Source organism: Aplysia californica, unplaced genomic scaffold (assembly GCF_000002075.1).
Source record: "Aplysia californica isolate F4 #8 unplaced genomic scaffold, AplCal3.0 scaffold00269, whole genome shotgun sequence".
Classification (NCBI taxonomy): domain Eukaryota; kingdom Metazoa; phylum Mollusca; class Gastropoda; order Aplysiida; family Aplysiidae; genus Aplysia; species Aplysia californica.
Window position 1 is genome coordinate 385,893 of NW_004797539.1, and position 23,104 is coordinate 408,996.

At 38.6% G+C, this 23,104-nt stretch overlaps 2 protein-coding genes across 4 annotated transcripts in view; one reads left to right on the forward strand and one right to left on the reverse strand.

The window, feature by feature from the left end:
• The window catches only part of LOC101861446 (U5 small nuclear ribonucleoprotein 200 kDa helicase), a gene marked incomplete in the record, with an annotated part of 45,488 nt that extends 29,245 nt beyond the window's left edge, over nucleotides 1–16,243 (reverse strand). Inside the window, 11 exon segments of the mRNA XM_013084033.2 lie at nucleotides 1,301–1,356; nucleotides 2,719–2,836; nucleotides 3,384–3,601; nucleotides 4,950–5,049; nucleotides 7,171–7,320; nucleotides 8,281–8,379; nucleotides 8,648–8,712; nucleotides 9,319–9,508; nucleotides 10,435–10,606; nucleotides 10,976–11,139; nucleotides 16,010–16,243. Of these exon segments, the coding sequence (XP_012939487.1) occupies nucleotides 1,301–1,356; nucleotides 2,719–2,836; nucleotides 3,384–3,601; nucleotides 4,950–5,049; nucleotides 7,171–7,320; nucleotides 8,281–8,379; nucleotides 8,648–8,712; nucleotides 9,319–9,508; nucleotides 10,435–10,606; nucleotides 10,976–11,139; nucleotides 16,010–16,054 (1,377 nt within the window).
• Nucleotides 16,244–17,739: 1,496 nt separating this feature from the next.
• LOC101853098 (dual specificity protein phosphatase 19) overlaps nucleotides 17,740–23,104 on the forward strand; it is a 9,002-nt gene continuing 3,637 nt past the window's right edge. The window contains exons 1-2 of one of the 3 annotated variants that reach the window (XM_005101045.3): nucleotides 17,740–17,821; nucleotides 19,157–19,440. In XM_005101045.3, coding sequence (XP_005101102.1) covers nucleotides 19,200–19,440 — 241 coding nt within the window. In that variant the 5' untranslated portion in view covers nucleotides 17,740–17,821; nucleotides 19,157–19,199. Of the gene's footprint in view, nucleotides 17,945–19,156; nucleotides 19,441–23,104 lie in introns of all 3 variants that reach the window. The other 2 variants (XM_005101044.3, XM_005101043.3) reach the window with 2 other exon arrangements.

Sequence of the window (23,104 nt, forward strand, 5' to 3'; positions counted from 1 at the left end):
CATGCTCCCAATTCTCCAAGCGATCTATGCTAATTGCTGCTGTGTTTTTAAAAACAAAGGTTTTTGTTCGACTTTTATACGGCACTTGCGACAGTATAAGTGCACAGGAACCGAAGATTAGAGGTGTTTCTATTTCTTGAAAGTAGCATACAAAGACAAGGAGGAGGAGGAGAGATAAAGAGGATAGATGTGTGATTGGAAATCAGGACCAAATCGCAACAGAAAAACCAAGCGCATCAAAACGACAATTTAAGGAGATGAAGAAGCAAGGCAGACAGACAGACAGAAACTACAGAAGGAAAGAAAAGAAATAAGACCTACCAGTGGCACCCTCCAACCACCCACAAACAAGATTTTCACCGCCGAAGAACAGAAAATAGGTACAAAAAACAAACGTTTGCAGAGCTAACTCCAAGTATTCGCGCTGTTTGTTTGCACTGTAAGGTTCGCAACGAGGGTAGATGTGAGTAAAAAGTCTACTACCTGTGGGAAAAACTACTACCATGAGACATTTTACCATAAACAGTCTCCCCCCACAAACGCCTCCCAAACAAAACAAAACATAAAAAGGCAAAAATTCCAAATCAAAATACAAACACAAAATAACCCCCCAGAGGGTGTGATACACGCTAAACCATTACAAAACCCAGCAAAGACTTGTATCTCACTAATTACAATTTTGGACAGAACAATTTCCATGAACCATAGACCTTTCTGACTATGACCTCAGAAAAAAGGGATGGGGCGCAGCTATTGATTGTCGGTTCGACTTTTGCAAAAACAAAAGAAACCGACGAAACATGACACAAGAGAGTCCCATGGTGTATCACTATTCAAAGCCTTGTATATGGGCAACTATATTTGAGTGGTTTAACCCTTTGAGCCCTGGCCTCCCCATGCTAACGTGCCCCTCTGCCTGAGCTCCAGAACAATATATATTACTAACATTCATGTGATCGTCAGAATCACATTCCATATCCCACTCATGGCAGTCCTCGTCATTATTAGCATTTTAATTTAGAAAGATTTTCAAATAAATCTGTAATGTCCTGAGTAGTAAACACAGTTTCCCGTGCACGTTTTAAATCAGTAATGTCCTGTGTAGTAAACACAGTTTCCCGTGCACATTTTGTCCCGGACAGGCCGGTTTGGGGATAAGGTCTCGCTCATCACTATACCGGTGGCAAGGGCTCAAAGGGTTAATGTATTGTCAAAACAAAACAAAAACATTTGCTCAATTCACATGATGCAAAGCTGCAAGGAAAAGAAAGAACAAAAAAAGACTGATATATTCTCTTACCTCATTGTTGTCAAAAGGCTTTGGTTTCAAAGCAGGGACATGAACCTCTTCATAACCTGAGAAAGAAAGGATTGTAATATTGTTATTAGTATGAACGAATCCACTTTAGTCTATAACTAATATTGTCTACATTGACCCACTGACCATTTACTTACAAACAAATAGACAAAGTATGTTTGCTTTGCTTCTATTTCAAATACAGTAGAGAACGTTTATCCCATTCGTTGCCAAGTAGTAAGCGTTGTTCCTACTGGCAGCATCCACTTTCAGCTTAGCTCCTTACCCAGGACAGCAGTCTCATGTCTCAGCGTTAGTGGACTTGCGGTCTAGATCTAGGGAACTTGTGACATATATTGGACCCCGGGTCTTCAATCGTGTCACTTTTCTCACTTCCTTCACCCCCTATAACTTATATCCCCCAGCTTACTCATTATTTCGAATAACTTGCAAATCGAAGTCAAAAAGTGAAATTTTTTGTTCTTTTAAAAGTCATATTGTTGTTTACATATTGTGATAGCATCCGGTCATCTGCAAGACTACATCTATGTTTATTGATCGCTTGTAAGCCTCGCAGTAAAGTAGCACTAGTAAATTTGGTTCTGATATGCGTGTCTTTTAGTCCTGAATACGAATCCACACGCCACTTGTGAGTAAGGGCAACCAGGAGCAGCAAATTTTGCCAACTTCCGTGGCATCCATGGTACTGTACAGAGCTAATTATTTCACAATTTCCAGACATACCAGACACTTCTAAGTCAACAAAGGGTTTTTCCCAAATCTACGGGACCACCAGATATTCTTCCGTTTAGCCAAGTTTTCAGTTTAGAGAGACTGCTTAAATAGCAGAGAAAAATATCGGGGATTCTGTTTTCTTTCAACTTACCAGTTTTCAGTTTAAGAGGACTCCACTGTATCTACTAAATTAATATTATTTTAACTGAGTTAAGACTGTTGATGAGGTAACTTGTAGCTGCTCACAGAGTGGTTCTTTGCCTCTTTACTGACAATAAATATATCTTAATCTAATAAAGTAAGGATCTTTTCTGTGTTACTAATGCAGGCTCTAGTTTTTCTGTCTTTTTAAATTTTTTTTTTTTAGCTTTAATAGTTTTAGAGCACTTGCAACACAATAGGTCATATAAGTGTTGAATATTACAAGTGTTACTAAAGAGTAACAAACAAAGAAACAAAGTCGGAGAGATAGGAATGATAAGAGTTTGCTAAGAAAGAGGGAGCAACCCACACTAGAGCACCCATCAACCATCCCCGAAACCAGGCTCTAAAGAAGCGGCAATTACATTCACCAAAAGCATTAAAGACTTCTGGTATCTATGGTGTAATGATTTGGCTTTTCACAATAGCACTGAGAAGACACGAGAGCGATTCTCTGGTGGCGAAGTTATCATTCCTTCCTTTACCTTTCCTCTGCTTCCTGTAGGAGCCGTCCGGCAGCTGACATCTTTTGTTGGCCATGAGGTGACTGCCCTGGCTGAATACAAGATCCTCCAGATACAGGGTCTGGACTGGACCAACCTCCTACAGAAGAAAAAGAATGAGAAACAACAAACAAACATCAAATCAAACTAGTAAAATATTTAATTTTAAATTCATAATGCATCGACACAAGAATGGCAATTCAACGGGTAGAAAAAGTGAAACCAGTAAAAAAAAAAATGTTTTTAATGTATGGGTTTAACACCTCTTTCATCACTGTTAAATCATTATAGAGTCAGGAAAGGACCTCTGAATTTAATGACCAACTACAAAAGCTCTGAATCCAGTAAATCTTTAACATAAGCACAACCAGTAACTATTGCAACAAAAAAACAAAAACCCCAGAGAAGATAGTTGAGAAATATAAAAAAACCTACTATTCATCAACTCAAAATCAGGAATAAAACTACTGCATATTAACTTAATAGATCAACTCAAAACTAGGATCAAAATCCATTGCACATCAACTAAAATGCAGGAGTGAAAACCATTGTAAATATATTTTAAAATAAAAAAACAAAAACCAACCCTGTTCATGAAGTAAAAGTCTGGGGTAAAATCCACAGAATTTTGATAAACACCAACTGACCTCCTCCTCAGTGACATCCATAGCCTCAATATCAGCAGCAACCCTGGACTGCCTAGCCTGCTGGCGTCGAGCCCGCTCCTCGCCGACGATATCATCCTGGTCCGTGTCCTGAAGGGCGCTCAAGATCACACTCAGATCCTGGTCGGCCAACATCGTCTGTTCTATCTTCTTCTTCTCCGCAGGAGTCTGTGCCTGACCCAGCAACGTACAGTACAGGACTGTTTCACAGGAGGAGGATAAAAGGAAAAATGTACATGTACATATTAAGGGAACACAAGAATAAGAGAGACGGAGTAAAAAGAAGCACATCGGAATGATAACAGCCATTTGATGAGCGTAAAAAAATAAGACTAACATATTATAGACGGAAAGAAAAGAAGTAGGAACTACAAGTGGCACCCTTCAACCATGAGCATAAGTGAGTGAAAAGCTAAAATAAATATCCCCACCACCCAAAATCCTTGATGGTTTGATGTTGTATTGGTCCTGTTGTGATGTATTTTTAGCATGAAAAATTAAGCACACAAAGATCAATTTTTAAAATTTCTTAAACCCATGACTTATTGATATGAAAATGGCATTTTGAATAACTTGGAGCAAAATATAGGGTGATTAAAAAAGAAAACGCCTAATTCATCATGCTATATTTCAAAAACGAAAAAACAATAGAAAACTCTAGCTTGGACAAATATGTTGTACACATCTTTAACTTTTTATTTCATGTTTTAAAAGTGCTCAATGCGGCCACCACTGGCAGCACAGACAATGTCAAGCCAGTATGAAAATTCCGCCCAAACGTGCCTCAGGATGCCTGGGTCCACCATGTTGATTGTAGCTGTTATTCAATCTTTCATGTCATCGATATTTGCTGGAAATGGTGAAACATAATCTTTGTCTTTAACTTAACCCCACAAGAAATAGGCAGCCCAGCACAAAGAGCGAGGTCTTTAGCACCTCTCCTACCAATCCACCGCTGAGGCACGTACTCATTCATATAAGCTCGAATCCCGAGATGTCACTGGGGCTGTGCTCCATCTTGTTGAAAAATGAAGTCATTGAAATCAGCGAGCAGTAAAGTGAATAGCCTGTTCTTGTGGGGGTATGGTAAAGAAAAAGTTTATGTTCCACCACTTCCTGCAAATATTGATGACATGAAAGATGGACTAACAGCTTCAATCAACACAGCGGACCAAGACATCCAGAGGCGCGTTTGGAAGGAATTCTCATAGCTTGATCTTGTCCAAGCTGTCAGCAGTGGCCACATTGAGCCCTTTTAAAACATAAAATAAAAACTTGAAGGTTTTCAATTGTTTTTCGTTTTTGAAATATTGCATAATGATTTTGGTGCATTCTTTTTTAATCACCCAGTATTGTTTAACCTTACAAACCAGAGATCACGCCTCAGTTTAAAGCCACCTCTACCCTTCAGCACACCAGTTTTCACAGGTGTAAATCCAGCAGCTGATCCTATGGAGCCCAGGTGTGCAAGTCCCGGGAGCTCAGCAGTAGGGTAAGTCTCAGAGGGCTCAGTTATGAGACTGGGATAAGAGAAAAATAATTACTTACTCATTTGTCTGTGTTGTCGCAAGACTTTGATGAATTCAAAATGAGAAACATCCAAGAGCATCACAAGTTTTGTCTCTGCTTCTCTGTCATCAGCTGCCGTCTGCAAAGAATAAAACATGACAGCAATTAAAAAACAACCTGATCAGATTTCTTTTGGGAACCCACACAACTAACCACTTTCTGTTTACACTGAAATTAAAACAAAATATTAACTTGTTTGTACTCTCTTGTCAATACAGACAAAATATGACCGATAATTTCACTGTATTATTTTCAATTATCACATGAAAGAATCTGTTTCTTTTTACACAACAGCAAATCACTTAAAAACAATTCATTTAATCTTACAACAGAAACCATATCCCCACAAAAGAAATAGAAAAGCACCCAAAACAACAATTTCCACTCTCCTGTCAATGGATAACAAAAAACCATATCTGCTTTAAAAAAGAACGCACAGGAAACATCAGGGTGTCCAGCAATATTTCCTGAAAAAATTGACTACCTGGAAAAAAAATTGACTACCCAGCAAATCAAACCCCACACCAGCTCGAAAAAAGGAGTTAATTTGCGCCATCATAACATATACATTATTATTACATAACATATGGAACGAGAAGAACACACAACAAAGTCCAGTCGACAAAATGGAGGATAGACAGACGATCGCAAGCTTGCTTGCAGCTAGATTTAGTTTTTGTAAGGTTTTTACGGCGCTCGCAACTGCATAGGTGATATGAGCGACAAGGGGTGGATGTCAACAGAGAAGTCCAAACAGGGAATCAAGCTTCGACTATCAAGGCACCCCGGAAATAGTAGTTCACAAGCGTGACAAACATACAAAAGAAGTAGAGGAAAATGACGATAGTAAAGAAGAGGACAGAAAAGGCAGCAGTTCCCCCTACGCTGGTCCAGTACAGTATGAGCATGACATTGATAAATCAGCCCATTTACAATTCTACTGTGCATAAGATAAGAACATGTTAATATCCTCCCTTTGGGAATGGCCTAAAGACGTTTCAGTCAGAAGCACTGCCCTGGTGGAGGTGGGAGGGGGAGGGGGGGTTTAGATTTATACCTAATGTGTACACACAGGGTGACTGCCAAACCGGCTTCTCCATTTTCCAGGGCCATGTTACACAACAACAACGCGCACACACGTAATGACTCAAGTAAACCTATTCAGTGTGAGAGTTGTAAGAACTGTGAGAGGGCAAGAGGCAGTGACACTGAAAATCTACCAATCTTGAACAGAAAGCTACAATATTGTTCTAATTTACTATCACCCAACAAATGAAACGCGAACACTTTATTTCAATAACACGGCTTACAAGGTATGAAGGATCCCAATTCCACACAAGGCCTGCACCAACGCGCGCTTTGCAGAGGGCTCTAAATCTAATCAAAATTCTGAAATTTGCTTACAGTTTTTGTCCTCTGGTGTTGCCATCATCCGCTCCCTCCCCCTCCCCCGAGTGTCTCTTTTTAAAAAAATCAATAATCCCTGCCCTACTCCGTAGTCCTATACTTCGCAACGCTCGACTTTTTAATGAACTTTGGCGACCCCAACAAACGCCAGTGCTCACCGATGCCGTACCTTGTAGTGCCTCGCGCGAAGGTTCACTGACCTGTCACGCTGGCGAACCCGACAATCTAAAAATCGGACAAAGCTTGTATTTTCTTTTCACCCCCCACCCCACCCCCACAAGTGACAGCACGGTGAAGAGTCCGAGTAATTATTAATTTTATTTGCACGGCGACAAAGCGGGTATACTGTACAACCTGCATATTACAAATGTTGCGTTATCAGTTTATCTACGCCAAATTTCAAGATGGTAACGAAAGCGAATCTTGATTTTTCCCGATCGAGCCTCGGTGTCACATACACTTCCACCTGCCGCCATAGCCGGCTTTTTGCATGAAACGTACTCTCGGACGGGGAAAAGGTGAACGAATAATTATTTCACAATCGCGACCGTCAAAAACGGAGTCATGTACCACGGCTAGGGTTCACTGAAAAGTCTTGCTGGCTTCATCACTCAGTACGCAGGCTAATTTACGACCGTTTACCAAATTTTTACTACCTTCAAGGCAAATTTACTACCATTTACGACCTTTACGACCAGGGCGCTGAATTTACAACTTTTTTACGACTTTACGACTTTGCTGGACACCCTGAAACATACAACAAACTTTATACAAAATAAATTTCACAATGTACCTTCAGAATTTCAAGCACTTCCTTTGCTTTGCTTTGAGCCATATTTGGATCATCTGGATAAAATTTGCTGATTTTACGCTGGATCCAAAATGCGTCAATTTCTCTGGGGTGAAGTCCCTTGTCTGCTTTATTCTTCGCCTCCTCAGATAACTGCAGATATTTATTTGCATAAAGATAAGAGAAAAATTTCCCTAACCATTCTTGGAGAAAAACAGAAATGTACAACTAATCTAAATAGTTGAATCTCATTTCAAACTTGTAGCTCTTGAAGGTGTATATGACACAATTATGTAACTTTGACAAATCTTGACATTAAGTAATTTAATACAGTGCAGTTAAGATGTGTCCACTCATTTTTACAAACCCTGTATCATGTAACTCACCATGTCCGTCCGTAAACACGGCACATACCATGCTGAGGCGTGGTCCTTGGGCAGCAAACACAGCAAATTCTGTGCATGCACCCAACATACTGGCAGTCTTATTTTGAGCTACACAAACACTGTTAAATTGGGATAACGACACCTTAATTTATTCGTAGAGGGTTCCGCTTTCATTTATCACCTATTTTGGGAAAATAATACATGTTCAAATGACTGCATCTAGTGCTACTTGATATCAATCTAATACAAATATTAAAATCTTCTCTACTATATGTAAGAACAGGAAGATAGAGAGGACGAGACAGACATTCATATTGCAGAGGAGATCAATATCATTAACTGTGATCCACTTTGACAGACTGATTCAAACAATGTCTCTGAAGAAGATGCAGCTTGATGGCTTGTTGACCCATCTCAACTTGATGACACAAAGGTGTTACAGTCATTCCTCCAAGAACTGAGAGGGAAAATAGATCTGATGTAATTCACTGCAGCAATAAAAAAAATTTTTTAAATCCTTTACACTTGTAGCATTTCGGTGCTTAACACATACTTGTATGTGTTATAGCTTGCGCCGCGAAACTTTCCACTGTCTGAAGTTTCTTTTTTTTAAAATTCTTTTCAAAAGACAAAAGTTCTAACTTACACCTATACATAACTGACACACATACAGAGACCAAGAACAACAACGAAGCACATTTATTTTCAGTTCTACAAAAAAACTTACATTTGCATGTAGAGTAGCATCAAATGCAGCTTCTTCTCCTTCATTATCCTCATCTACATCCTTCTCCTCTTGGACTTCACCATACATATCTGCTGTATCCTGTTGGATCAACAAAACACACAACAGTGAATTAAAGCTACTTTTTAAACAACTTCAAGAAAAATACTTATTATAGTTACACTACAAGAAAAAAGCTTTTTCATTAATATCTGTGAAAGCAGTGTGCCTTATCATATTGTATAATCATAGCTCACACTTGATCAGCATCTAGACAGTTCACCAACCATTAGCAGGTATAATAACAATATCGGTAAATCAAATATTACAAAATTAGAACTCAAAGACCAGCGGCCAAAAAATCACTTACCTCATCATCAGACTCTTCAAACTGTACGTTGACACCATATGTTTCGTCAAAGTCAATGGTTTCAGCTGGAATATTATAGAAGCAAAGACAAAACTTTAATCACAACTCAGACCTTTTAATTCAACTGCTGAGAGAGAGATTGGCATTACGTACTACTGCCGTTACAAGAAAAAACTGGGGGGCTCTCGTGGCCTAGAGGTTAAGGTGTTCGCCTCTCATTCAAAGGTCCCGGGTTCTTGCAGTCTGCAGCATTGATATGACACTCAGTCCCTCAAAATTCAGCAAAACAAGAACAGCAATGACAATACATCAGCAACTCTTTGAAAAAATAATTTTATGGGAATGCGATTGATTTGTAAAGTTAGCCCTCTTTTGACTGCAGTCTGAGGAAAAGCTGTCTATTCTAAGCATAATGTTTTCTAAGATTTTAAATAAAATAGTTATGGGGTTTTGAATTGCGGCAAAACATGGGTGACCATTCTAATATACTGGAAAATATTCTCAAAAAGCAGACCATGAATCAGCTATATATTTTTTCCAGACAGCATAAAAAATTCTAAAAATGTATGAAAGTTAGCGATGGGGCAACACAGAAAAGTAGTACTTTGGACAAACTGGACCATTTAAAACAACAAACTAAAGCCATTATGAAATGAAAAAAAACTACTTACTTGTCTGCATTTTTTCCTCTTGGTTCCAGTCTGAGATTTTCTTGCCAAGGTTGACAAGCAGGGCAAACCTTTCCTCTGCGAGTTCTCCCAACAAACTTTCAACTTCAACTTTCTTTTCCTTGTCTTTCATGCGCTCATTCTTCAAGACAATCAGCACCTCATCAGCAGCACCACACAGAACATCGCGAGGCTGTCAGAATGAACAATGAATCAATCTTTAGTAATCATAAAGACACTGGCCTGAGGTCTTGATGACTGGAGAGAGCTTGTTTGCAGCCTAAGCTCCACGAGGGACCAAAAGGAAAAGTAATCATCAGTTAATACAAAAAAAATCTGCTGTGCAGATGATAATGCCGCAAAGCATATCAGATCACAATCAAAACATGAGAAGAAAATTCTTTTCCACCATGAGAGATAGTTTCAGACACTAACACCCATGCAGCCATTTGAAAAATCATGACCATAGAATGTATCAACCAAAAGGACAATACAACGTTTGACGTAGAGCAGGTAAAGGGAGGTGGAGGAACACACTCAATAGATGCAGGTTTAAATTTGTGGTCAGAAAAAAATATTTTTTAAAAACTGAAAAATTAGTAATTTTTTCCTTCTCAATGATAATGAAATGAATCTTGTTCCAAGGATGCCTGTTGGATTGTTTATTAAAAAAAGAGAAAAAGAACACAGCCTGCAAGATATTCCTCATACTGTAACATCGAACATGCCTATATTGAAGACGAGAATGCCCAAAACACATTGTATTGATGACATAACATGAACCAAAGCCATTCATTAAAATGGGAGATAGTTTTAGTAAGAGTTTTAAGGCACTTGCAACACAATATGGTCATATGAGTGCTGAACAACAGATGTGTTACAAGAGAGTAATATACACAAAAAAAGAAGGAGGGATAAGGACGATAGATGTTTGATAAATAAAGAGCAAACCACACAAGAGCACCTGCCAACTACCACAAAATGAGAGACATGAACTGAACAGACAGGTTGCCTTTCTGCTATCGTTTAACTTTCAATCTTGTACCCCAGAGGCACAACAAAGAAGATGAGTATGCTAGGAGACAGAAATCACTGAAACTAATTCACTACTGAATATACCTGGTCTCCTAGGGCAGCCTGAATGAAACTGAGAAGAACCTCATATGTCTGACGTGTTTCTGTAGTTTTTGGTCTGTACAGAATCCCCACCATCTCATCAATTCCCTCAGAAAGAAGGGTAGCTCCTTTCATCTTCACCATGTCATGCTGTGCTTCATCTCGCTTCCGGCGTCTGATTGGGGAAAAAAAGCCATGATATGGATTTTCATCCCAATTTTACATCATGTTTTTAACAAGATGTACACCTTGGTTTTGAAACGACACCGAGTCCTAAAAGTAGGCCACAAACATACGCAACCACAAGAACACTGACACACACATACTTCAGTTATGAAAACATAGGTCCCGCTGAAAGCTCAGTGCACATGCTAATTAGGGCCTTGCTGATTCAAGACCTGGGGGATAGGGGTTAAGTTTCACAAATATGGCACACAGCAACATACTTTCATTCCCAGATTTCACCATCATCCTTAAAAAAAAATGCTTGTAAATTCTTCAATAACTATTGTTTACTTTTGTTCCAACCAAATGTATTACTCACTTATTTTTTCTTTCCTCCATCATCGGTGGTTTACTTTTCAGAGCTTTGTCACCCATCCTTGTGCCAACTAGTTTCCCAACAAGGGACATAACTTCTCCTGTGGCCTCATCTCTTGCTCTCCTGTCTATCAAAGTTCTGTCAACACTCAACACAAGATTTGAGTTCTGTGGGAAGACAAAAACAAAATTCAAGATATTGTTAAAAAAAACTGAACAATAATTTTTCAGTGACAAAAATATAAACCAAAATCAGCAATAATTAAAAAAATTATATAGATGGTTGAGGGCAAGAAGTGACTATATCCACTTTTGGTCGAATTAGAATAATTGACATGGAGTGAAGTTTTAAGCTGCTCTTTTGCCTCTGTAAATATCTACGCCGAAGCTTATTTGGTTATCGAGATTTCAATATCGTCAAAATTCCCAACTCATTTTTCTCGAAACTATGAAAAATGGATATAGCCACTTCTTGCGCTCAGCCGTCAATACATATTCATCATAATAAAATGCATCAGTTCATGCATCAATGCTTTATCTTTAGAGGTAATCTAATAAAAAGTGTTGTTTTTTTAAAATTTAAAAAGACAATGTGAAGTGTCTAAAATAAATTGATTTACGCAGGACGAGAAACATAAAATGCGCGAACTGTAGAGATAAAGAATTGGGGGGGAAAAAGTGGGAGTAAACACATAACATTAGCAAATCAGCAGATACCTGAATTGGACTGAGTTTTAGTTTTTAGTAAGAATTTTACGGCACTTGCAACACAATAAGGTCATATAAGTGCCGAAGATTAGAGGTTTACAAGAGAGTAACAAACACAAAAAAAAAAGGAGGAGAGATCAGGACAATAGATGTTTGATAGGAAAGAAAGCGCAAACCACACCAGAGCACCCACCAACCACTCACTAATTGGACTTAAAATACAAATACATTTCACCAAACACTAAGTGTTATCCCCACTGACACGGCCTTCACTCCGCAAAGGCATCATTACCTTTTTTTTATTTAAACCTTTAAAAATTTCAAAGTTGTGCCAGGCATGTTATTACTTGAAAAGCTCTCTCATTATAAAAATTGTCTGACTCTGACTTAGATCAATATCAATGCCATTTTATAAATTCCTCATCTGATGAGCAATGACCAACTATAACTTTATAATAAATGGTTGGGTCTTTCCCACTTAAACTGGGGGGACAACAGTACAAGACCATGTTACATTTTAATCTCATCACTGTAAACTGTATTCTTAACTTCAACATGGAAAAATGGTCTTTGATTTTAACAAAGACAAAAAATACAAATGAATGTCTATTACAAAAGAGGACCTCGAGTTGCACAAGGTGACCTATACTCTATTATAATTAATTACCATCCAAACTCTCCTCTAAATTTTCAACACGTTCTCTTCTTTTCATGGAAGACTTCTCTGAATCTTCATACTGAAACTTACCCTTTTATCAATCAAATCCTTGACAAACAAAAACAGTGTTTTACACATTATTGTCCACACCAAGTCCCAGCCTTAGAATAAAAAAGTATGTCCTGACCTTTTAAGCAAGTTAGTTAAAAACTCTTAAAAATAGGTACCAAATAAAAAAGGCCTAAAGTGAAAAATTAATTTTCCATTGGCATTGCTAAAGAAGTACACTACTACATCGTGGATCTTGTTGGCCTACATTTTAACTGCTAAAAATTGTCCTACCTAAATACAAAAAAGACGTACCAATAAACGGTACCTTTATCAAGCTCTCATGCACTACCAAGACTGATGGTACACGTAACAATCTTCTGCTGCAGTTGCACAACTACCACTAAGGCACTTTAGATAACAATTTCACCTAGATTCTCATATATAGATACCCCACAATCGTGTTGAGACATTTTAAACATTCTCCCGCTATTAACTTCTAACACCAGGAGCTTCGTTTAACTGGCTGTTTTCTTCCAGTATCTTTTCAGTCCAGATGCATGCAAATCTGCATAAAGCCCCTAAACACCAAGCCTCAGTGCAATGAAGGCGTACAGTCCCCTAGCGCTGAACACTAGGGGGGCGTACGGTCACCTAAGAACAAGCCCAGTGAAGGCGTACAGTCCCCAAGTGCCAAGCAGGGTATTATTGCAAAGCTGGACCCAACTTATGTTGACTACTTTTAAAAAAATGGTTTTTGTAGGTTTACGGGTCTGTTATTAACGAATATATTCAATGTCCCGTCTGCGAGATATTGATACCTGTATTGCATTATATTTTCACCAACTTGGCGTACTAATACACTGGAAAAGAACAATGTGATTACATGGCGAGTCATGTGTCATAGACTAGGCGCATGAGCCATCAAAACTTTAATAACATCACTTATATTGTCAAGGATTGATTATTGCAATTCCTTACTGGATGGTGTACCTGATGAACAGTTACAACAACTACAAAGAGTACAAAATATTGCTGCCAAAATAATTGCTAAGAAACTAAAGCATGATCATGTGACTCCTATTTTAAAGAACTACACTGGCTCCCGGTGAAAGAGTGTATCATATAAAATCTGTTTAACTTGCTACAAGTGCTTACATGATTTATCACCTGACTATCTAAAACAGTTTTTAACACCCTATGTACCTCCTAGAACGCTCAGATCATCAAGTGACAAAACTACCCTTGTTAAACCAAAAATAAATTACAAATCATATAGCCAACGCTCTATTTCATATTTTGCCCCTCTTGTTTGGAATAGGCTTCCTAAAACTATCAGAGAAGCAGAAAATCTAGAAATTTTTAAGAAGAAACTAAAAGCATTTACATTTTCATCATATTTCGATTAGACAGAATCTATTCAAGCTGTAGATCGTTGTGAGTTTGTATGTGCGATGTACGTATATGTGTGTATGTGTGTGTGGTGCGTGCGTGCTGGAATATGTGTGTGCACGCGTATGTAGCACTATGTGCCTTTAAAATTGATTTGTAAATCCATATGTATCATGTTAAGCGCATAGAGCATTGCATAAGTGGATAAATGCGCTATATAAATGCAATCCATTATTATTATCTAACCTTTTTGAATGTGCATGCGCACACGACTTCAAACCTTTTTGTATTAGTATTAATTCTTGCGCATGTGCATTTCACGATGTCTGCTGTGTTTACTTTGCTTTTTGTAATTTCCCTCTAAAAGTTTGAAATCTTCTAGTCTAACCGTCATTCTCGCGCTACTGCTCATCTGAGTTGGGTTATATTATGGCATGTCTTGGATTCGTGCCAGTTGTGCACTTCAATTATTTCTCAGCCACCTCAAGATTCTATGAAGACAACCAGAAAAGCCGTGATTTTGTACGGTAGCACTGTGTTTTGCCGAAGGAGGTAGTGAGCCTGAAGCGTAATACGCAGTGCACATTTCATGAGGATAAGTGTTTATGGCGCTGCAGGAACAGTTTTGTGATTCCTCCTAAGACAAAAAAGAGGAGGCATTGTGGTTTCAATGTTTCTGACAACAAAAGGGCTTTTCTTCGATTATTGCGAAAAGCAGCATGAGTAAGGTCAGAAAATGTTTTTTTTTTTCAGAGGTGTCTTTTATGTTCTTTTTCGCCTTCAAAAACCTTTAGAATATAGACTCTAGATCTATATAGAATAGGATAGAGGCAGGGGGGCTTGCCCGCCAATTTTCTCACATTTTAGATTGATTTGCAGTGATTTTAATGGTCAAATTCGTATATATAAAATGACAAATTTATGCCTCTCTTTGAAAGATGGCTATCCGATATGATACTGCAAAATTACACCAAGCAATCAGGCAGTAGGCCTGGATCTAGCCTTGAGTATGGGTGCCTCCCCTACCGCCACCTATCACCAAATACTAGGGGGGTGCACGGTCCCCTAACATCAGCCATCAGCCAAATATTATTTGTGAGGGAAGGACTTCCGTAACGAGCGACCACACCCATCAAACACAATAAAGAAGAGGCCTAACCCTACCCCTAAATTCTGCTCTGTCTCATAGTGGTCGCTCGTTAGGGAAGTCGGTGCTTTTTCGGTAGTTCCCACCCCCCTTATTTGAGCCTGACCTACATCTAGATATAGATCTATACGTTAGATTCGCGGTGAGCTAAGATATCAAACCTAACAACTGCAAAACATTTGGTAAAATTCAGGGGGGCATGCCCCCCTGAAACCCCCCTTCCTATTTTTATTAGGTCAGGGGGGCAAGTGAAACCCCCCTACTCTTGTGGCCAAACCCGTGAATAACAATTGCGGGGTGGGAACTACCGAAAAAGCGCCGGGAAGTCCCTCTGTACTTTGTGAGGATGCCCCTTTTATAAGAAGTCTAGTTTATAAGTCTAAGACTAAGCTCTGAAAGTGGCTATTCTCACCCGCCCAGAAGTTCTCGCAAGATCTACTCCTCCCCTCTTCTCTCTCTCTTTCTGAATACACTTTCTATCGGTGTGGACGATCAAATTGACCAAAGTTAAAAAATGATGTTAAAACACAAAAGTAAATTAATTTGGTTGTCTACAAAGATGCTACGGCTATTTAACTTTTCGAATCGAGCCGAACTACGCGGGTCCCAATTTTGTTTTGCCCGGAAGTTTTCGCGCTACTCCTCTCTCTCTTTCTCTCTCTCCACTGCCCACAGACAAAATTGTACGCTTTTAGTAGGCTACAGTTGTAATGGAACGTTTGTTCACGGCACAGAATTCTACAATTTTTCTGTTATCACGGTGTAGAATTCTGTGGTTTAGGGTGAACGCAAAATTTGTTGGCCTAGATCTAGATCTAGGCTATAACGGTGAACGCGCCGGGTGAGAATAGCCAAAAGACTCGCCTGCACCCCGGGTGAGAATAGAGGTGGCCCTAAACTAAACCTCTTACAAAAATAATTGGTATAGATGTCTAGATCTGATCTAGATCTATATCTAATCTAGTTCTAGATCTAGATATTAGATTTCTAGATCAGAATAATTAGATTAATTTCAGCTTCAAATCAAAGCAAAAATGTCTGATCAAATGAAAACATTGAACAATTTAAAAAGAAACTCGACTCACAGCTTTATACTCGTACTGCAGGGAACGAGCCGTTGCGTCCGCCATCCTGTGGCTTTATTTTCTTCAACAGTTGTTGTATCAATATCTGTTTTTTCTGAAAATATCAAGCTGAAATGTAACACAAGAACAGCTCGGGATAAGTGTTTTGTTGTGGTAGCAGTTCCAAACCACCAAAAGCATGGGGCATGGAGGTACGACAAACGATTCTAAATCGTGTTTAGCTATTGTAGAGAGTGCCAGATTTATTCCAGAGTGCTAAGTAAAAAAATATTTCCTCCCCGAAATCCCTAGATTACTACCAAAACAATTTCTACAATATTTTCTGCATCATTACAGATATTTCTTATGATAATTTTTGCTTCAGGGTAATATATTCTCAAGGGTATAGTCCCACTTCGCATACATTATATACACAAGAGTACAAGCTATTTCAAACAAATGGGCAAATTGGTATTCCTGCTTCCGATTCAGTGTTCAGCGTTGTAGGCCTAGGCCTAGGACGCATGAAGTTGCTACATTCCCGGTTCGTTTGCTGGACCATTTTTCAGCAAAAATGGACGGATACACAAACTTGAACAATAAATATTATAGTAGAAAACGGCATTTCGCTGGTGGAGTAATGAAACCTCGTAACCCCAGAAAGGAAAATTTTACAGGAGAGACAAAAAACTGATTTACTCTAGAACAAAATGATCTATATGAATCAAAGTTGATACATATAAATGAAAACACCTTAGAAACGTGGTTAGTGCAAAAAACACACACTTTTTTATGGTTTGACTGGTTACACTGTGGGATGCGAGGTTTCATTACAACTTTTTTGTCGTGATGAAACCATGTAGTCAGCCGGCGGGAGGGTTGCAAGGTTTCATCAGGACTGAGTTTGAGGGTTGAGAGTTTTCTCGCAGCTCATTTAGTTGCAGTATGAATCTGTTGTTTGAAACGCCAAAAAGTGATAAAGATGTTGTTTTTTTTAAAAACCAATTAGTTAACAGATTCCCGACCAACTGAAGTCAAACACGTGTGTGTTATCTGCAGAATTTGAGTTTGAATCCTCAAACAGATTAGCGATTTGTGCAATCTGTTTCAATATAATTTGCCAGGATTAGATCTGGTTACTTCCATTTTTTAAAAAAAGCATAAATGAATAGTAGATCTCTGCATTAATATGGTCTTTTGATTGCACTGCAGATGGTTTTCACAATGGTAAGAACTAGATTTAGATCAAAATATAGACATGTTTTTCAAAGTTTTAGTGTGCCTGTCCATTACAAAGTTTATTAAGAAAACAATGTAATTCACACACACACACACACACACACACACTCACACACATATTTTATCGCGGCAAGAACAAATTTTTGCAGCGGTTTTTCATCGGAGGCTATTTCTATTCTTAAATTCATACAATTATTGTTCATTTTTCTAATTTTGTTTTGTCCTAGACCAAGAAATATTTCGATCAGGCACTTTTAAAGAAAAAGAAAATATTATTTATCATACTTTTGCATTTTGCATTATATAAGAATGGAGATTAAACCATAATGAGAAGCAACATGTCATTTGGTTCTAAGAATGTGTAAATTTCTTTTGATAATGATACAAAAGACAAAATTTAAAATCTACGTTATTTAATAGGCCTAGCCTACTCAAAATCAGCACAAAAAAACGGCAATCGGTACAACAGCAATGGGGTACTCAGCTCTGGCAGCAGACGACGGAGTCCCACTGTTGTCTTCCTCCTGTCTCCAACGCCAATCTCGACTGCTGGGCGAATGCTGATTGTGGGAAATGAGGAGTGGAGTCCTAGAGGTCTTGGTTCTTGATCTTTAACTTGAGTACCATCAGCAACACTCTAAACCTGAGTACAAAGACCTTCTTCTTTTGATAATATGAACGACTGTTACGATTTATTACAGTAGTAATCTCTTTTTGGTAAGGCTTTATTAATGTTTACAAATCAGCCTCAGTAGATCTATTCTAGGCAGGTGATTTTGTAGTTTCGTTTGTTAAAGTCAAGAGTAGATCTAGGGGGGTTTTAGGGGGGGCTTGCCCCCTGACCTAATAAAAAATTATGGAGGTTGGAGGGGGGGGGGGGGGGGGGGGGGGGGGGGTTCAGGGGGGCATGCCCCTCTGAATTTTACCATAATTTAATGTTTTGCAGAGGTTGCATCCCTGTTCGTTGTTAGGTCATCAAGACTTCTGGATTTCTTCTCTGGATGCAAACAAATGGATCGTGGACTTTAATCAATGGAACTTAGAACTACAAGATCACCGGCCTGGAGTCTAGATCTACTATAGAATCTATAGAGGGGAAGATTGAAGAATACCGGACCACTCGTATTATTGTGCGAGAATTGGGGGCGGAGGAAGGCACTCCTGTACAATGTAACAATTGCAGGGAAAGATTGAAGAATAGCGGACCACTCGTATTATTACGCGAGAATTGGGGGCGAAGGAAGGGATTCAGGGGGGGGGGGGGGGGGGGGTTAATAAAATTAGGCTCCATGTATCTATGTTCATTATAGTGATTCTATTAATGTGGAAACGTTTGGTACACTTGGTACTCTTAGATTTTATTTTCTGTAAACACAGAGTTGCAGCCGGTTAACGAATTTAGCAGTACAGTCGAACCTGCCATGACGTCCACCTGTATAATACAGTCACTTGTACAAACGACCACTTTTCAATTGCCCCTTTGTGTTTTTTCTATATAATTTATTAACTGTGTAAAATGATCACCTGTCCCAACGCGGCTGCGGCCGCCTTATTTTATTAACCCACTGTCAAATTTACCTGCCCCAGGCAGCCAGGCGTGGTCTCTCATTGCCTGATGCTTTGTCCAAAATTTTGAATCGGTCCCTCGCACTGTGAATGGGCCGCCACAATTCATTCACCTGTCGTTATTGTTACTTCCTCCAATGAATGTTTTCCGAAGTTGACCAATGGGTAATGTCATTTTGAATAATTTTGTCTGAGATTTTCATACGGTTTTTTATTTTGTGCTAATCTTTTTTAGATGAAGGAATAAAATACATATGAGGATATGAGGAGGAGATTTGTTTGAGCGATCAAGATTATGTTATTGTTTGGGTGTTTGGTTTGCACACTGAATTGTTTTCTCATAATCCTTCCCATTTTTTGCAGATATTTTAAAGATTTTTACAGACACTCAACAATATTTATCACCATGGCTGGACATGGAGTGAAACCACCACCTCTCAATCTTGATGATGTGAAAGCTTTTGACAAAAGAGGTCTTAGGAAGACAGAAACTACAGTTACTAATGCTGATGGATCTCGTGTGGTGGAAGGGAAGGATGAGGAGGGCACACTTTATCGGCGGCCATCGGAGTCAAGCTGTCATGGATTTGTCGTGGATACAGCAGAAGATTTGCAAGTTGCAGAAGTAGAAGAGGGCCTAATTATGGGTACGTTTCTCCTCTATTTCTTTGTTTCCGTGAATAGTTTTTGTCAAGACTTTCAAATTTTATTATAATGCTTTTAGTCTCTATGCTAGAGAAGTGCAGCATTAGGTGATTTTGTGTAAAAATGTTGATATTTCTGTCCACAACAGTCATAATCCGTCATAAGACGCAATGTGCTATTTGGTGTTAAATTATTAGGTTCGAAAGGCAAAATAGTGACTTTCCATGAATTTTTTGTTTTTTGGATCTCTTGAAAGTTTAATGTCTTCTGCTTCATTTAAGATAAAAATAAACTACTACAGTGGAGTCCACTTATAACGAGTCCTGAAACAACGAGAAGTCTGTTATAAAGACACTATTGTAAAACCCCGTATTTTCTCCTTCTTTATCTTTGTAAAAAAAATACTGCTATTGCGCAATCAGATCGTCACGCGAGTCGGTTATAACAGAATATTGCTGCTGCTGTGCACAGCGCACAGACCAATTAAACATGTTATAAAACCTTGCCAGTTGAGAAAGTTGTTGGTGATCTAGCGAAACAAAGAATGGGAGAGCCCACACGAACCAACAATGAAAGCCGAAGCGAATGAGTGGGGAGGGTGTGGCATGCGCAGACAAGCAGAACGCATCGCGTGATAGGCCAGCCCAGTCTAGATTCTAGGCATACCGTGCCTCTCACTTCTCTGGTGCGGGATGGAGTGGTCACAATGCTGTGATAGATGAATGGAGTGAATGTGTGACGTGCACAAGCAGACGCAACGCACCACAGGGTGTGGTGGAGTAGGGGACAACACAACGGGCGAGTTAGCCTAGAGCCAGAGCCCCTTCTTTCTGATCACCAAGGCCGATTTGTCAACATTGCTAGTGCTAGAGAAAGAAACCTGATTCGATTTTTTTATCAAGTAAGACCTAGAGATTATGTTGAACAAATCATCATTAGGAGAAATACAAAAAGGAATAAACAGAACGCCAAACTCAAAGATTAGGCCTAGTTTACTATTTCCCTTGAATTTATTACTGGATCCCTTGTAACGAGAATCCTGCTATAACGAACATTTCGCACCGGTCCCCTCCCTCTCGTTATAACAGGATTCCACTGTATAATCGACTGTGAATATTTTATTTTGATTTATTTTTTAGGTCTGTGTGTTGTTTGTTGTGAGCTTGGGTGACAGGATAAAGGAATTTGGACCTCAAACCCTTTCGATCATTTGACCTTCTGGAATGTAGTTGTGAAATTATATAAAACAGAACCCTTACCTCATGGCCACATTGCTTCAACGTCCTTTATTCGCCTCTATTTTTAATCCTTTTAGCCATTTTCGAGCATGAATAGTCTGAAATATAAACGACTTAACGTCACTATGAATGACTCATCAGGACTCTGATTGGTTAAACGGAGTAAGAATGGTTACTCGTAGCCCGCTTCAAGCTTTTTTATGTAAACAGCTGACTGTGTAAGCGTGCCCTGCTTGCTCAGTTATGGGCTGTTGATCTTTCAGTTTTGCACTTTGATTGACTGTAAAAGTTTGTTTTTATTGTGTTTTAGTGGGTTTTTTAAAAGACTGATATCTTCCTCTAGATCTCCAAAGGTGGATTCCTTACCAAGAGGCCACCGAGGCATCCATGTGTGTGTGTTTCTGTATGTTTGTGAAATTGTGTGTGTATTTGTGTGTGCATGTGTGTGTGTGTGTATGTGTGTGCACTCATGTGTTTATAGTACTATTGCAAACGTATAAGATGGGTAAACACGGCACGTAAAAGCTCGCGGACTTCCAGCACGTGGTTTCGGTGAAAACGAGGTAATTCAGATCCTTTTTTCTTTGCTCTTTCGCTATAACAGCACCAAATGCTGTACACCTTGAAAAAGTTAAGCTTTTTTTTTTTCGTTTCAATAGTGTAATTTGTTTCTTTTTCCGCGTATTTGGAGCTAGAGAATCGCCGTGGAAAGCGAAGACCTTCGCGGTCGGAATGTGAAGTCTGCCGGTTCAAAAAATTAACACCCATGCCTTGGAATGCTTTGAAGAAAGAGTGGTGATTAAATACCGTCTTTTCATTGGCAAACAACTTCTTTAGAGTTTTGAACTGGGCTTCACGTGGTATATTTTTGGCTTTTGGCGTTTAAATAGAAAGTCTTTAAAAATTGTACAAGTTTTCAAAGATCATTTTTAACTCGAATTATGTAAAATACCGAACAAAAAAAGTACCAATAGAAAGATCAGTTCTTTTTCTATTAGAATAAAGTCATCGGTTTGGAATTATGTTACATTTGCATCATCCTTTCGCAAAACTCCTGGAAGTACTCAGTACACTACAGTCAGAACCAATTCGCTGGCCGCGGGGACCGGTGCGGCGCCGGCCGGGACAACACTCAGTGTTCTTTTTAAAATCGAAATAACGATGGATCATCGTGTTTGAGGCAATACAATACAGATTTGTTATGATCTCACAGTCTTGAAAAAAAAAATCTGGCTCCATTTCTATGTTATAGTGATTGTACTCTGTTAATGTCAAGATGTTTGGTGCACTTGGTACTCTTTATTATCTGTTAAACATGGGGTGGCATCCGGTTAGCGAATTTAGCAATATTCAATTATAATAATATTAAATTAAAACAGCCGCCATTTTAAAAAAAATTGAGTGAGAGGTAAACGTATGGAACCAAAATTTACAGGAGACACGGGCCTTTTATATGAAACAGATAAATTTGACCTACAGCTACTTTGAAAATGTAGTTTCTGGTACCTTGTAGGGCCTTCAATGCTAACCCGTTGTTGCATTTGAGGTGAAGATCATTCTCATTAAAATTTTGTTTTGTCTCTAAGCTTTTTTTCTGTCAATGAATCGTTTTCTACTTCTGTGTGTTACCTTGTAGTGGCGTAGCCAAGATAACTGCCAAATTTCAAGTCTATCTCAATTCTAATTAGACACCCGTCACTATGAAAACATGCTGTCAAACCTAAAAAATAAGTTAAGTACTTTCATTATTTTGAGTTCTGTTTCTTTACATTTGCTACCATTTTTTTGTTTCATATTGTACAGGAATTGTACATAATGTTAGACTAGTTTCCCAGGATAAGTAGGCTGTATGGCCAACTAAAACTGCCTGAACAGTAAACAAAATGTGTGATTTGTTAAAAGTCTGATTTACTGCTGCGTCCTGTTTAAATCCTTTTTTATACTGAAAGTAAAGCAATACTTAACAAAGGGACTTATTATATGCCTATTATTTCAGTCATATATTTTTTAGTAGCCTACACTTTAGAAACATCTCTTAACCTAGATTTGGCTAACTTAATCTTCTGGATTGTATTTGTTTAATCAAATTGAGAAATGAATATTCTATAACATGTTTTCACTTTCACACAGGGTTCTTTTTTATAATTATAATGGTAATAATAATAATCATAAATAACTTTAATAATAATGATAATAATCATAAATAATAACAATAACTATAATAATATGAATTTATATAATGCCTTATCCCTGGAAGACTCTAAGCTCTGTAAAATGCAGATTTACCATTCAATATAACTGACAAATCAAAAGACAAAAAATGTACATTTTGAGACCAGTCAACAAAACACACACACAAACACACACACACACACACACACACACACACACACACACACACACACACACACACACAAGCCGCGCGCGC